Source organism: Megalobrama amblycephala, linkage group LG22 (assembly GCF_018812025.1).
Source record: "Megalobrama amblycephala isolate DHTTF-2021 linkage group LG22, ASM1881202v1, whole genome shotgun sequence".
Classification (NCBI taxonomy): domain Eukaryota; kingdom Metazoa; phylum Chordata; class Actinopteri; order Cypriniformes; family Xenocyprididae; genus Megalobrama; species Megalobrama amblycephala.
This window is the reverse complement of record NC_063065.1, coordinates 24327397-24343072: the sequence shown is the minus strand read 5'-3', so window position 1 is coordinate 24343072 and position 15676 is coordinate 24327397. Positions and strand designations below refer to the sequence as shown.

At 36.6% G+C, this 15676-nt stretch overlaps 1 protein-coding gene across 1 annotated transcript in view; it reads right to left on the bottom strand.

Annotated features, from left to right (window-relative positions):
- LOC125258261 (rho GTPase-activating protein 21) overlaps nucleotides 1–15676 on the bottom strand; it is a 74055-nt gene that overhangs the window by 34192 nt on the left and 24187 nt on the right. Inside the window, 3 exon segments of the mRNA XM_048175159.1 lie at nucleotides 4517–4571; nucleotides 4978–5056; nucleotides 9580–9672. Of these exon segments, the coding sequence (XP_048031116.1) occupies nucleotides 4517–4571; nucleotides 4978–5056; nucleotides 9580–9672 (227 nt within the window).

Genomic DNA, 15676 nt, shown 5'->3' with positions numbered 1-15676 from the left:
CATACAACATTTTTCTGCTATAAATAACCTTCTGTAATGGAATGGTTCTATGGATGTCAAAGGTTCTTTATGGAAACATCAATGCCCCAAAAGAACCTTTATTTTTAAGAGTGGCTGTCCACACAATTTCGGTCATTTCAGATGGCAACTTCAGTTTATTCTTTTGTTTAGTTTATATTTCTTGTATGCTCTTTGGACCTGTTTATACCTCATATTACATGGATAGTTCACCCAAAAATTAAAATTCTGCCATCATTTATTCACCCTCAAGGTGTTCCAAACCTGTATGAATTTCTTTCTTCTGCTGAACACAAAAGTAGATATTTTGAAGAATGGTGGTAATCAAACAGTATTTTTTTCTCCATACTATGGAAGTCATTGGGGCCCATCAACTGTTTGGTTACCCATTTTCTTCAAAATATCTTCTTTTGTGTTCAGCAGAAGAAAGAAATTCATATAGATTAACTTGAGTTTGTCCTTTACCTGTTTGTTTCAAGATGTTGCAGTGTTTCACAGTCAAAACATGCACTTTGCAAGGTTCTTCTTTGAATCTGATCAGCTGACTGCTTTGCATACAGTACTTGCCATTCCCTTAAGTCCATTACATATCTTCTGCCTATGATTACCAAGCATTTATGATTTTTCTGCTCCTACTCTACCGGTGTTTGGCAAAGCTGAAAACTGGACTCATCAGAGAATATCAGAATCAGACAGATCCGTCTTTGTGAAGGACACATAACTCAAGCCAAGTACAAGGTTATTATGGAAGAAAACTGGCTTCCATTTGCTCTGACAACATTCCCCAACTCGAAGGATTGTTTTTTTCCCACAGGACAATGCTTCATGCTACATAGCCAGACCAATCAAGATGAAGGACCACCAAATCAAGAACCTCTCATGGCCAGCCCAAATTCCAGACCTGAACCCCATTGAAAACCTCTGGAATTTGATCAAGAGGAAGATGGAAGGTCATAAGCCATCAAACAAAGCCAAGCTGCTTGAATTTTTGCTCCAGGAGGGGCATAAAGTCTCCAACAGCAGATTGACTGGTAGAGAGCATGCCAAGACTCATGAAAACTGATTGAGAATAAGGGTTACTCCACCAAATATTTATTTCTGAACTCTTCCCAAGTTAAAACATTAATATTGTGTTGGATATAAAAATGGATATAAACTTGTTTTCTTTGAGGTATTCAATGTGTTTTGAGGTTTGTATGTGATGTGTGTGTATACAGTATGTAATCAGCCAAAAAAATGACTGTAAATCTTATAAGGGTTAATAAAATTGGAGCATTTTCCTAATCCCAGACCTGATTACTATGGTTTTTTGTTGTTGTTGTTGTTTTTGTTTGTTTTTTGTGTGTGAAAAAAACATTAATAATATCTAAATTTAAAGGGTTAGTTCACCCCAAAATGAAAATAATGCCATTTATTACTCACCCTCATGTCGTTCTACACCCGTAAGACCTTTGTTCATCCTCAGAACACAAATTAAGATATTATGATTAAATCCGAAGGCTCAGTGAGTCCTGCATTCACAGCAATGGTACTTCCTCTCTCAAGATCCATATAAAGGTACTAAAAACATATTTAAAACAGTTAATACCAGTTCAGTGGTTCAAAACCTTAATATTATAAAGCAACGAGAAAAAAAAAAAAAAGACTTTAACAATGTACTGATGGGCCAATTTCAAAACACTGCTTCGGAGTTTTACGAATCGAATCAGTGATTCGGATCTCCTATCAAATGGCTAAACTGCTGAAATCATTTTGGTGCTCCGATTCACTGATTCGATTCGTAAAGCTCCGAAGTGTTTTGAAATCGGTCCATCACTAGTTATTGTTGAAAAGTCGTTATTTTGTTTTTTGTGCCGCACAAAAAGTATTCTCGTCGCTTTATAATATTAAGGTAGAACCACTGAACTCGCATGAACTGTTTTAAATATGTTTTTAGCACCTTTATGGATCTTGAGAGAGGAATGCAGGCCTCACTGAGCCATTGGATTTCATCAAAAATATCTTAATTTGTGTTCCAAAGATGAATGAAGGCCTTACGGGTGTAGAACGACATATATGACGACAAATAAATGACATTATTTTCATTTTTGGGTGAACTAACCCTTTAAAAATTATAAAATTGTTTAGTCTAATAAAAGTTTGTGTGATATGATCTCTATCTCTACTGGAATCAATTGTGAGTTAATATCTTCTCATGAGGAGCATTGTTGGTATGTGGTACAGAGTTGCTGAGTAAATGTACTGTTTCAAATCAGTCACTTATGAGGAACATTGCTGCCTTAGAGGGAAGATGCCTATGCAGACAGTAGTAGATGGAAGGTTTTGGAAGAGAACTTGTCACTAGAACTGCTTCCTGTTGCTATAACAAGCATAAGTGTCATTCCTAAGTCTTAAACTGTGCACTGGATGGACTCATTACCGTCATATCAGAAAGTGCCAGAGGGCTCCACAGTAGAGTATGAGTTTATGTGGCTGGCATGTAACAGCCTGAAATTTGGAGTTCCTCCTGGAATGTGCTCAGATATGGGGGTGGCATTACGCCCCTAGTTCTAAAGAAAACCTCATTATAGCTGAATTCTAAATAAGCACACACACACACAGGCGCCATCATGCTTCTCTGCTCCACTGGATCACTGAACTCTGACTGGTAGAGCATCTTCACATACACAAACTGGTGCCATTTGTCTCCATTGCTCTGCTTTCCTTCCAACAATTCCTTTTGCTTAAGTAATTTCATCCATTCTCCATCCAGAACCTTCAAAAGCCTCACCTCTTTTGACCACAATACACACATACCAATAATTCAATGTTACATTTGAACAGACATTACTGCCCACAAAATTAAAAATAAGAGTGCAGATGATAGAACTTGAATTTTCTCAAATAAGTATTCAGACAGGTTTAACTGACCAAAGTTAAAAGGATTAGAATTATAATTCCCTGATAATTTACTCACCCCCATGTCATCCAAGATGTTTATGTCTTTCTTTCTTCGGTCGAAAAAGAAATTATGGTTTTTGAGGAAAACATTCCAGGATTTTTCTCTGTATAGTGGACTTCAATGGCTACCAATGGGTTGAAGGTGTAAATTGCAGTTTCACTGCAGTTTCAAAGGGCTCTATGCGATCCCAGACGAGGAATAAGGATCTTGTCTAGCGAAACAATCGGTCATTTTATAAAAAAAATTATATACTTTTTAACCACAAAGGCTCATCTTCTACTAGCTCTGCGATGCATAATCACGTTGGAAAAGTCACGCACGATGTAGGTGCACCACAGTAGGGTGAAATTTTCTCCTCCAATTTCAAAATCGTCCGACATTGATGTTTTACCTTTTTTTGTAAAGGCCATTTGACTTAGGCCATAGCCACACAAAGCCAGAGCTTTCCCTATCCGATCTTTTTTTCTCTTGTTCTAAAAAAAACACGGCATCATCTCAAGAAATATCTGCGTACACATGAAACCGACTCAAAACGATGTAGTTTACATGATAGACCAGTATGTGGCGCTATAATTCTGCCACAGAGATACACTAAAAATGAAGAAGACTTGGAGCATGCGAGTTGAGGGGTCGAGATGTGTGGTCAAAGCCACTGGAAGGCAAGCCTGCAACCTTTAGCCAAAAAAGCGTAACGGCTAATGCTAATGCTCCGCCCCTGGATGTCAATGGATGAGAGGCTTCACTATGCTGATTAAACAGCTTTTGTGGGGAAATAGCAAATCATTTAATTAATCAACAGCCGGTTTGCTAATCTTCAGCATGTTTTACACTAAACAATACTTTCGTTGGGAACTATATGTAGATTTTAGCTTGATAAAAATGTATTTTTTCAAGAGAAGGCAGACTAGGGAATGTTGCGACTGAAGTCACTGCCATTACACGATAGGCTGAGAGGTGCCACACGTGATTAAGTTAGCCATTACGCTTTCTCCAATGGTAGGAGATACAGACCCTCTTATCTCCCTATTATATACAATCTCTGGTGTGGTGATGACATCATCGTTTCACAAAATATACGGATTGGCTGTACACACGAAAACGCAAGGGTGTCATTTTCAGATTTATCCACTCTGGGACTTGGTTTCAAAAAAATAGGCTCCCAAAACGCTGGATCCGTCTGGACGAAATGCCGATACGATACAAAATTTTTTACCTACATGCATCTCCGTGTGGATGGGCTCTTAGTCTTTGCATGTTCACGTTTGTAAAGCTGTTGGTAGCTGTTGAAGTCCACTATATGGAGAAAAATCCTGGAATATTTTCCTCAAAAACCTTAATTTCTTTTCGAATGAAGAAAGAAAGACATAAACACCTTGGATGACATGGGGGTGAGTAAATTATCAGGAAATTTAAATTCTGAAGTGAACTAATCCTTTAATTAGCCAATACAAGGGCAAGAGAAAGCTTGAAGATGAATCTTTCACATTTTTTGTGAAAGAAATTATGATTTTTTTTTTGTGTGTGTGACAAGTAAATCCCATTAGAAATAAAACCTACCAACTGTAAAATGTCTTCATCTTTTGGCATCACGCAGAGCTCGAGAGATGTGTCACTGCAAGAAAAAAAAAAATTGAAAAGGAAAATGAAATATCTCAAATGAAGTCATGTTTACAGTCACAAGTACAGTGCAATGCTTTTTTAATTCAAGAACAAGGAAGAACTGCTAACTGTTAATTCCAAATAAAATTACGCAATAAAGAGCATATTCATCAAACTTCCTCAAGGATTAAGAGATTTATCTGGAAGATTTAACAGGAACAGATAATCAACCCACAAAATGAACAAAAAGGGAGCATATGGAGCATATGCATAGGGGAGCAAAAAGGCAGCAAGTATTCCTGGATTCCTGGATTTCGGTTGAAATCAAAACCTACATCTAGTTACCAGGTCACATGTTTAACCATGAGGCTACACCACCCCTCAGGGGCAGGAACAAGCAGTGCAAGTTGCAACATTACCTGTTCTGGATAAGGGCGATCACTTGGGAATACGTCTTTCCGATGATGCTTTCTCCGTTGACTTTTACAATGCGATCCCCTGTGGGGAGGAGAAACAGGAACTGTAGTTCAGTTATGTAAAAATATGTTTAAAAAAAAAAAAGTTTTGAAATCTCTATACAGGCTTGTAAGATCTTTAATGAACCTCTGAGGAACTGATGATCCACATGATTCCATGGTAAAAATAATTACAGGAATTCAGAACCATGGAGCAAGTATGTGTGTTCAGATATGTTGACCGATGTGTGCTGAAGATGAGATTCACAGGATAACAGTCAGAGTAGGCCAGCAGCGAGATATTGTGGATAATTGTGGGAACATGTGTTTTGGACCCTCCCAAAAGTCTGTCTGCGGAGACCAACAAAGTAGTAAGAACTTCTCAATGTTTCTTTGGGTCCAGACTGATCACACTTACATAACACTTCAGCTGCTTATGAAGAAGTCCTGCCAATTCATTTTGGATGCTGGCTGATGGTATGACCTCTTGCCTGGTTTACCTCCTACTGTTTAGTAGTTATGCCTTCATGCATCAGTGAGCCCAGATTTATGTCTTAAGGGCTGACAAGCAGCATGTGTGGTCTATCTGTGCTATTTTTATATTTGCAAGTGTACATATGTGTCAGATGGATGTATTTGGATGTTGCATTTTTAAAGTGCCCAATAATGCTATTTTAACGGACCTTTATTTTGGAGGTCTCCTACAGTGGGTTTACATGCATCTAAGGTCAAAAACTAATACACACACATATATATATATATATATATATATATATATATATATATATATATATATATATATATATATATATATATATATATATATATATATATATATATATATATATATATATATATATATATATATATATATATAAGGATTTGATAAAAGATTCAGACTCTCTAAACCCTTACTTTCTGAGAGCCTACATTGCTCTGATTGGTCAGATGACCCAGTCTGTTGTGATTAGTCAACCACTTACAGGGCATGTCGGAAACGAAACACACATTACTATATTTGTATTTCAGTTCCGGCATCTTCCTTAGCACTTACATACAAAGTGATATGAACAGTAATGGTGTCAGTTTTATGGTATCAATTCGAGTCCTCATCCTTTGGAAGTGATGCAAAGTGTATTTGCTTTTGCAGCGCAGAAAACAGCATCTTCTCGACATGTTGAAAACATGAACCAAACTCTTCCAGGCCTCAGCTACAACTGCAGTGTTTGAGGGTGGGGCAAAACATTGTTCGTGGGCAGCCAATGAGGACTATAGGCTGGCATTATGCAAATTTGTTACAAACCTTTGTAGTTTTGAGCAGGAAATAAGTCTGGAATTACTGAAGACTCGTTTCAGGTGGTTCAGAATCGTTATTTCTTTGGGGAGACAATAACTCCATTTATCGTGCACTTTGATCTTTGAAACTTTGCAGATCTTTTACATTTCACAAACAGCTATATTACACACTATATGAACAGCAATATCTAAATAATCATAACATGGGTACTTTAAGATGGTATAATAGTTAAATCATTTCAACAAAATCTCACCTGGTTTACAACTCATCAATCTTAATTTTAAAACAATAGACTAGGGGTGTCATAATATGCCGGTATTGACGATAACGGTAACACTTTACAATAAGGTGCATTAGTTAATATTAGTTAACTACATTAGTTAGCATGAACTAATAATGAACTGCACTTATACATCATGTTTTAATCTTTGTTAATGTTAATTTCAACATTTACTAATACACTATTAAAATCTTTTTAACATTAGTTAATGCATTGTGAACTAACATGAACAAACCATAGACTGTAAAAAAAGAACAAACAATGAACAACTGTATTTTCATTAAGTAACATTAACGAAGATTAGTAAATACAGTAACAAATGTATTGCTCATGGTTAGTTTATGTTAGTTAATACATTAACTAATGTTTAACTAATGAACCTTATTGTAAAGTGTTACCACGATAACTGTGATATTGATATCATCTTAATACTATATACATTCATATCACAAATAATCCAAGCAACTATCTGGCTTGACACTCCAACATAGTTAATGGTGGTAGTGCACCTTAACACTGGTTACCACCTATTATAAAAATGATAACAATAAGAAGCAGTGTACAGATATTTCTGCCACAAAAAAGCAACATTTTTTTAGGCAACTCTCTCTCTCTGCCTCCCTATAGTTGTATTTTGAGATTGTGATTCATTGGCCAAAAAAGAGAAAACACAAAATAAAGTTAAAGATGTATCTGACTGAGGAATGCATTTTTTTCCCAAGAATTTCTATAGATACTGCATTGTGATAATCTCGTTATTGTGAATTCTTTTGGTCAAGATAATTGTCTAGTGAAAATCTGATATTGTAACAGCCCTACAACGGACCAATTAGAATGATCTGGAGGAGGGGCAACTGAGAGTCTGCTACAATGTCTAAAACTGTAATTCATCAACTGTAATATGTATGATCTGAGGCCTGTTTCATAAAGACAAGTTTACCAAATAAATCAAGTTTATTTAAGTTTGTCTGACTTTATTGTCAAATGATTTGCCCCTGGTTTCACAGACAAGATTTAAGATTAGTCCCAGATTAAACTGCATGTTTGAGTTGTTTAAACTAAAAGCAACATTCACTAACATTTTAAAATATGTCAGTGTCATTGTTTTGTCTCAAGATGCACACCAGTAATGTTTCTTTTTTTTTCTAAGGCATGTTTATATAAGCTACTTAAATGTCCTAATTGAACTAAGGCCTAAACCCTGTCTGTGAAACCCAGCCTTTGTTTCATAAAGCTAATTTAGCATAGCTCAAACTCAGTCAGTGTATGTGTGTTTATCCTACTAATATATATATATATATATATATATATATATATGCGACCTCTAGGGCTGCTTAAAGGTGCAATATGCAAGAATTTTGCAGTAAAATATCCAAAAACCACTAGGCCAGTGTTATATATTTTGTTCACTTGCGTACTTACAATATCCCAAATGTTTACAACTATTTGTAAATCATGAGAAAATTGCAATTTTAACCAAGGCTCCGGGACGAGTGAGGAGTCGCCTGTCAATTGCGTCATACCTGCGTTATCCTCGGTTTCTGGTTTTATTTTGAAGAAACATTGGAAACACCAAAGACGCTTTAATATATTACATGCTTTAATAGACAAGGGAACAACTGTTTTGATATATTTATAGACAGAAAACTAATTGTTGTTATATAGCTCAACACGTTTAGTCTTATTGTTTAAATCTGAATTTTCTTGATTTTTTGTGAGTACCATGCTTTACCATGCCTCAGAGAAAAACACTATTTTGTGAAGTAGCTAACATAGCATAATCAGATGCAGCTTTATTTTTAGTAACAGTAATACAGCATTTTCTCCATCATACAATACGTTTTAAAATGAATTGCATGCCATTTATCAACTCAAGCCATCAATCATTTAATATGATATTCTAAAATCGATCTATCTTACTGCAGTGTGCAACAAGTGTCTCACAGCAGCCACTGAGTGAACGCACAGTTTAACATTATAACATAATTTTCAACACACTCAAATGTATCTAATATTTTTGGCATAATAAAAGTTCGCTGCATGTGAGGCGTGTGTTGCGCAATCGCTCCAGCGGATTCGTTCAGCTCCCACAACACTCGCTCCTGCTCTGCTAAAACTACAGTAACGTTAATAATCATATCCATGAACATAATTTCTTCGCCTTTGCTTTGAATAGGCCTCTAACGACCTCTAGTGGACAGGAAATATTACATAGTGCACCTTTAACCAGGAAAACTGTGTAACAGGGACATAAATGAGGACGTTACCTCCTCATTTTAAAACACCACCGCACACCACTGGTTCATTCCCTCGTTTAGTTAATTATCCTGTTCACACATGGTCTCATTAATTAGCTCATTAGTTCCCTTTGTTTGTCCTATGCATTTAAACCCTGAGTTCTCCTTTAGGGGCTGTTTACACGAAACCGTTTTCAACTAAAAACGGAAAATGTTTTATGCGTTTTGGCATTTCATTTGCACGACAACAGCGTTTTGGTGGCCTGAAAACGCAAACTTTTAAATAAGCGTTTCAAAGTGCAAGTTTTTGAAAACAGTCTCTGTGTAAAAAACTAAAACACGAACCTGTGAAAACAATTACGTCATGCTCATGCATATTACATATTCAGTCCAATTGTGTTTCATCGCCATCTAATGGCCTGCCAGCAGAATACAGTGTTTTTAGTCGTTTTCACGGATTCATGTGTGGTGATCGTTTTGACAATGGTGTCGTCTGTACGTGGAAAAAAACATATGAAAGACAAGGTTGGATATGGTTGTCGTGTAAACGTACCCTTAGTCTTTGTCCGTTCTCGTTAATGTTAGCGGTTTTTCTCCTTAGTATCTCCTATGTGTTAAAGATTATTCTAGGCATTTATCATCTTCGTGATCTTTGTGACTACCATTACGTGACATCAATATCCTAATTTTGTAAAACAGACATCAAGGTGTGGGCATTTAAACATGTCTCAAGACTGTACAAGAACCAGTACCTGTGCAGAGTCCAGCTCCATGTGCGGGGCCGCCCTCTTTCACCTGCTTGACAAAGATGGTGTCCATCGGCTCCAGTCTGTTCCGCTGCCTCCCTGATGGCATGAGACAAAGAGCAAGAATCACTTAAGAGTCCTCAAAAACAGAAATTAAACAGGGAACTTTCCACGATTTCTGATTTTTCATGTCGTCACACTAAAAAGTGATATCTAATAAAGCCTTGTCAAGACTTAGGTCATGTTCCTCTCTTTTTCTCCTGCACTTTCCGAATTAAATAGGTAATGTCTCACAATACCTCTTATATTGCACAACGAGACAGCACATGTTAATCTACTGTGCTCCAGTCATGCTCACTGAATATTCTGTGCCAATCTCTTATACTCTGATCTGAGTAAATTATAAGATAATATAAGATATGAGCATGCCTACGTGTGAGTGTGTGTATGCACATATTTGTCGGGGTTAGATCATGCTGACAGCCGCATGCCTGTAGGGATACACTGAGGGGAAAGTATGCGTGCTGTCAGAAGCACTGCGGCTACAAATGACCCGTTTTGTAATGCATAGAGCTGAATGAACCTCTACATTATGACACATTGCACTGATTAGTATGTAATATCTAATGCTGATGCTGCACACCATTTTGTGAGTTGTAAACAATGACCAGCTAACTCGTCCACTACTTTTTGGACATTTTGTCAACTAGTAAAAAAGAATCATACTACACAATACATAGAAACTGCATAAGAAAGCCTTTGAAAAAGTGCTTCGTCTCTGGGACAACTGCGACAAGCCACATATTGAATTATGAGCTAGCATAGACCATCATTTTCTGTGCTGGAGGAAAATCTGAAGAATTCTGTGGATTTTAGGGCTGCACGATTTGGGATTTTTCTGATAAAAATTACGATTGAGATTGAAAAATTCCCAGGTTTATTGTGCTTGCTTGTGCGGCTGCACAATTTGGCCAAAATGTATGATTATATAACATATGGGTATATAATAATGAGTAATAATAATATTACAATACTAATATTTATGGCTGTCTTAAAGGATTAGTCCACTTTCAAATAAAATGTTCCTGATAATTTAGTCACCCCATGTCATCCAAGATGTCCATGTCCTTCTTTGGCCTGTTGAAGGTCAAAATTATAGTTTCAGTGCAGCTTCAAAGGGCTTTAAACGATACCAGACAAGGAATAAGGGTCTTATCTGGGGAAACGACGGAACTTCAACTTACGGAAAAAGTTACATGTTCAGTCCAATAGTGTTTCATCGCCATCTAATGGCCTGCCAGCAGAATACAATGTTTTTAGTCGTTTTCACGGATTCATGTGTGGTGATCGTTTTGACAATGGTGTCGTCTGTACGTGGAAAAAACATATGAAAGACAAGCATACAGTATGGTATGGACATACAGCGTAAGCTTTTTGAAGAATACGGAAGGCGGAATGGCGGAACCACTTGCAATGTGATCATTTGTGTTTATAAAGCATATACAGTTGTATTTATTTTTAGAAAATGTTGTTTCGCTAGATAAGACCCTTATTCCTCGTCTGGTATGGTTTAAAGCCCTTTGAAGCTGCACTGAAACTGTAATTTTGACCTTCAACAGTGGAGTCCACTGAAGTCCACTATAAGGAGAATAATCCTGGAATGTTTTCATCAAAAACCTTAATTTTTTTTCGACTGTAGAAAGAAAGACATGAACATCTTGGATGACATGGGGGTGAGTAAATTATCAGGAAAATTTAATTTAATTTAAATGTAATTTATTTTGACTTTTATTTTGACAGAACTCATACTTTTATTTTTTTTTTATGGAATACTGAGGTATTTATTATAAATATAGATATACGTCACAATATAGGGAACAAAAGACTACTGTAACTTCTGTTTCATGTAGACTTTAAAGGTTTTTGTTGATAAGCGCAGGAGATGTGTAACATTGCAAATGTCTGCTGTTCAAGTTCTGCAGAAATCCTACGGCGGCAGAATATGTGCTGACCCTAGTTTAGGACCAGAAAAATTTAATCCAAACCAACACAGAAAAGTGCACTGCAGAAAAAACACATTCACTAATCACACAAAATAACTGATGCAAACAGATACATCTTCCTTGTGTTTGCACTAACACACAGACACACAGAAAAGCAGTGTTTGAAGCTGTTACTCTGATGTGTGGTGTCAGGCTCCCTCTACAAGCACATGAGGTATTGCAGAAGAGTTTCACCATATACTGAATGATGTAATACCTAACTGAGCATGCTCTGTTTTTGACAAACATCTGAGCGTATATGTGATGTACATGCATTTGTTTCTGACTAGATTTTTTTTTAGTTTTCGAATTCTATAAAATGTATGTTTCAGTGTCAAGACAATCATGTATATAGCTCTTTATAAAATACAGAAATCAGTGTGAGCATCACAAAATTCAGGATCAGTAGAGGTACAACAAAGCACCTCTACAGAAGTTAATCTATGTGAATTAAGTGCTACTGCTACAATAGCTTCAGTAACAGTGGCAAGGGACCAAAATCCAGTCTAAAAAAATATGCACTTGCAGATTATATAATATTAATGAAATAAAAGGCAACTTAAGTGCACTTAAGGAGTACACTTTTATGACTATAAGTATACTTTTAAAAGGTGCACTTTGTAATAATGTCAAATTAAATTTTATTTAAAGTACATTTTAAATAATTATTTTAAAATAATCTTTTGTCATGCTTTAAAGAAGCACTTTATTTTGACTAGCATACTAAAGCCCAAGTATTTGATTATTTTAGTTTACCATAAATGCTTGTCAGTACATTTAGCAGACAATAGAAATAATTATAAAATTACTTTAGGGTTAGTTCACCCAAAAATAAAAATTCTGTCATTAATTACTCACCCTCATGTCGTTCCACACCCGCAATAATATTTTTGATGAAATCCGAGAAGTATATGACTGACGGGTCATAGACCTCAATTTAAAGGTGCTAAAGAGGATCTTTTCGTCGACTGAGAAACCAAAAACTGTTACTGAGTTTTTGAAATGAGCACATGCGTAAGAACAACCCCCCCTCCTTTCGTGGGAACGCCTCCCAAAACTCGTGCACGAGTATTGGAACACGAGTGTTTACCACCGGCATTCGCTGTATCGTGTTAGTGGATTCATTATGTCGGACTCACCGCAGGTAACTCATAATCTGCAGTTGTTACTCCTGTCTCCGGACAAAAACATCGCATGCGGCGCCTGTGGAGTGTGGAAAGTTACTGGAGCGCGCAGCCGTGCTCGTCTCTCACAAGGAACGTCATGGCAGTGATTGACAAGCCAGAGGGCCAATCGTTTACGCGATGATCACGTAAACGATTGGCTGATGTTTTTAAGGCCCTACCTCGTGCACAGATGATATATATTAATATTATTCCTTTCAGTGCACCTAATAAATAGTCTTTTATCAGTTAGTAAAGACAGTTTCAAGTAATATTACAAAAATGTATAAAACAAAACATCCTCTATAGCACCTTTAACCGACACTTTTACGGTCACAAAAGTACTAAAGACATTGTTAAAACAGTCGACGTGACTGCAGTGGTTCATCCTTAATTTTATGAAGCAACGAGAATACTTTTTGTGTGCAAAAGTGTTGATTATATTGCTGTCTATGGACAAGTCATATACCTCTCGGATTTCATCAAAATTATCTTAATTTGTGTTCAGAAGATGAACGAAGGTCTTACAGGTGTGGAACGACATGAGGGTGAGTAATAAATGACAGAATTTTCATTTTTGGGTGAACTAACCCTTTAAAGATGTATTGAGATCTTACTTTAGTGAAGTAAATACACTTGGAAATGGAAATATGATAAGTGTGCTTCTTTTCACAGTGGTTTGCACTACAATGTGTCACTACTGTTTTCTTTAAAAAGCTCAGAGGACAACAAGCAGAATTCCTTCAGCCTTATGAGCTGCAATTTTTGTAGGAATTATTTTATCTAAGAAGTCAGGTAGAGAAGTTGTGGTATGAACAAAATCTTTTCTCAATAAATTGCCATAATGATGAAAACATCATGCGGGTCAAAAAAGAAGCCTTTTTTAACTGACTAGCCCTGGTTTGCCAAGCACTGAACATTGATCCATATCCTGTAGAGGGCAGTAATTCATATGATCAATTGAGGGCTTTAGTAACGGGATACTATCAGTGGCTCGGTACCGGACCAGGAGGTTAATATTTTATTCCATTACATATGAATTGTGATCCAATCTGATTACTATTGGCATCTCTTGAGAGGCTCTGTTTAATATGATATGGCTCATCCTCATCTATCGAATCAGGCTGCCAAGACTATATTTTTAATGGCTGTGCTTTACTGAGAGGTGGATGCTCCAGAGGATGTCCCACTGATACAGTTACACTATTACAGCCATCGACTAATGGACTCTAGTAGTCAATTTCAATATCAGTGTAATGGTTATTTCAAAAGTACTTAAACCAGCACCGCTGCAAAAGACTTGGACTATAGTGCATGAATTGTACTACATTAATGTGCTTGTTACCATTTCTGGAGCTTGATGGCCACTTTCTCACTCACTTTAGTTGTATGGTAAAGCCCGGCATGAACATTCAAATTTTTCGGAATTCATTTTAAAGTATAAAACACAGTGTTAAAGTGTCTCAGAGACAAACGGCTGTAACTCTGATCTGAATGTGTCCACATGTGTGATGATGTTTCACACTAGCTGGTGTGCCAAATTCTCTGCTGTCCCTAGGGTGACTCATTCAAACATGCTTTTCTTCAACGCATCAATAGAGGGCAGAGGAGGGCATGCTGAAAACTGTCTTTGTGTGGACAGGTTTGTGTAGCCCCCCAGCGTCTGGAATCTCTTTTGTTAGTCTGTGTGAGTGTGTATGGACTTAATAAGGAAAAAGGAACAATGTTCCCACAACAAACACACTGCTTTTACCAATCATTTGCTTCTCAGTAAATCACAGTATAAAATATCATATCATAGCCCAGTGTTCTCATCTACAGGGCTCTTTCTTCTTTCAGCGTGAGGTGTATCCAGCAAATGACTGATGTTTTCAGCTTGAACCACACTCGCCCTCAAAACCCAGCCAGTGTCAACACACAATATGACGTATTGTGAGAAATCTAAGACTGATCTGTTGAAGGCAATCTGCACCTGCACTGCAAACTGTGTTGAGTGAGTGTCAGGGAGTTTTTGGGTACACAGTCCTCTAGAGTTTATGGAGAAAATGAGTTCAACCCAAAACCAGGCTCTATGGGAACTGCCTGATTTTTTTATTTTTAATTTTGGAATGATTTTGTTCTAAATGACATCACACACATTCTTTCTTTGATTTTGCTTACTAGAGTTCAAAAGTTTGGAATAATTATTATAATTAATTTTTGAAAGAAGTGTCTTATGTTTTCCAAGGCTGCATTTATTAAATACAGTAAAAAAAAAAAAAAAAAAAAAAGCAATATTGTGAAATATTATTACAATTTTAATTAATGGTTCTTACTATTATCAATGCTGAAAACAGTTCTTGCTGCTTAATATTATTGTGGAAACCATTTTTTTTTTTTCAGGATTCTTTGATGAATAGTAAGTTTAAAAGATCAGCATTTATTTGAAATAGAACAATAATAAATAATCAGAGCATTTTTAATCATTACAGGTCATGTTGTAGTCCAGATTAAAATATATATAAAAAAAAAAATTAAGTTTGAAAAAAAAAAAATAGCCTATTAAGTCTTTAAGTATTTGTTGCTGTGATGAACGACATTACTAATACAAAAGAAAAAAACTGAATGGCTGTTTGAAGCATTTTAAATACTCTTAGCACAGCTGCCTTGTTTACGGGGTTTCCGGGGTAACCGCTGTATTTCTGCAGTTCCATCAGCGCCCTCTGCTGTCAGAGAGTGGACGCGCACTTTCATTCAGCGTGTCTCCTTCGCTCGTTCCTCCATGTGCTTCTCGTGCACATCGGGCTTGTTTACATCAAATGGTATTTTTAAGTGCCCACGATAACAACATTGTGCATATTCATTATCGTGATATATCGTATTACTGAATATCGGCACGTGTCTAATACACACTATAAA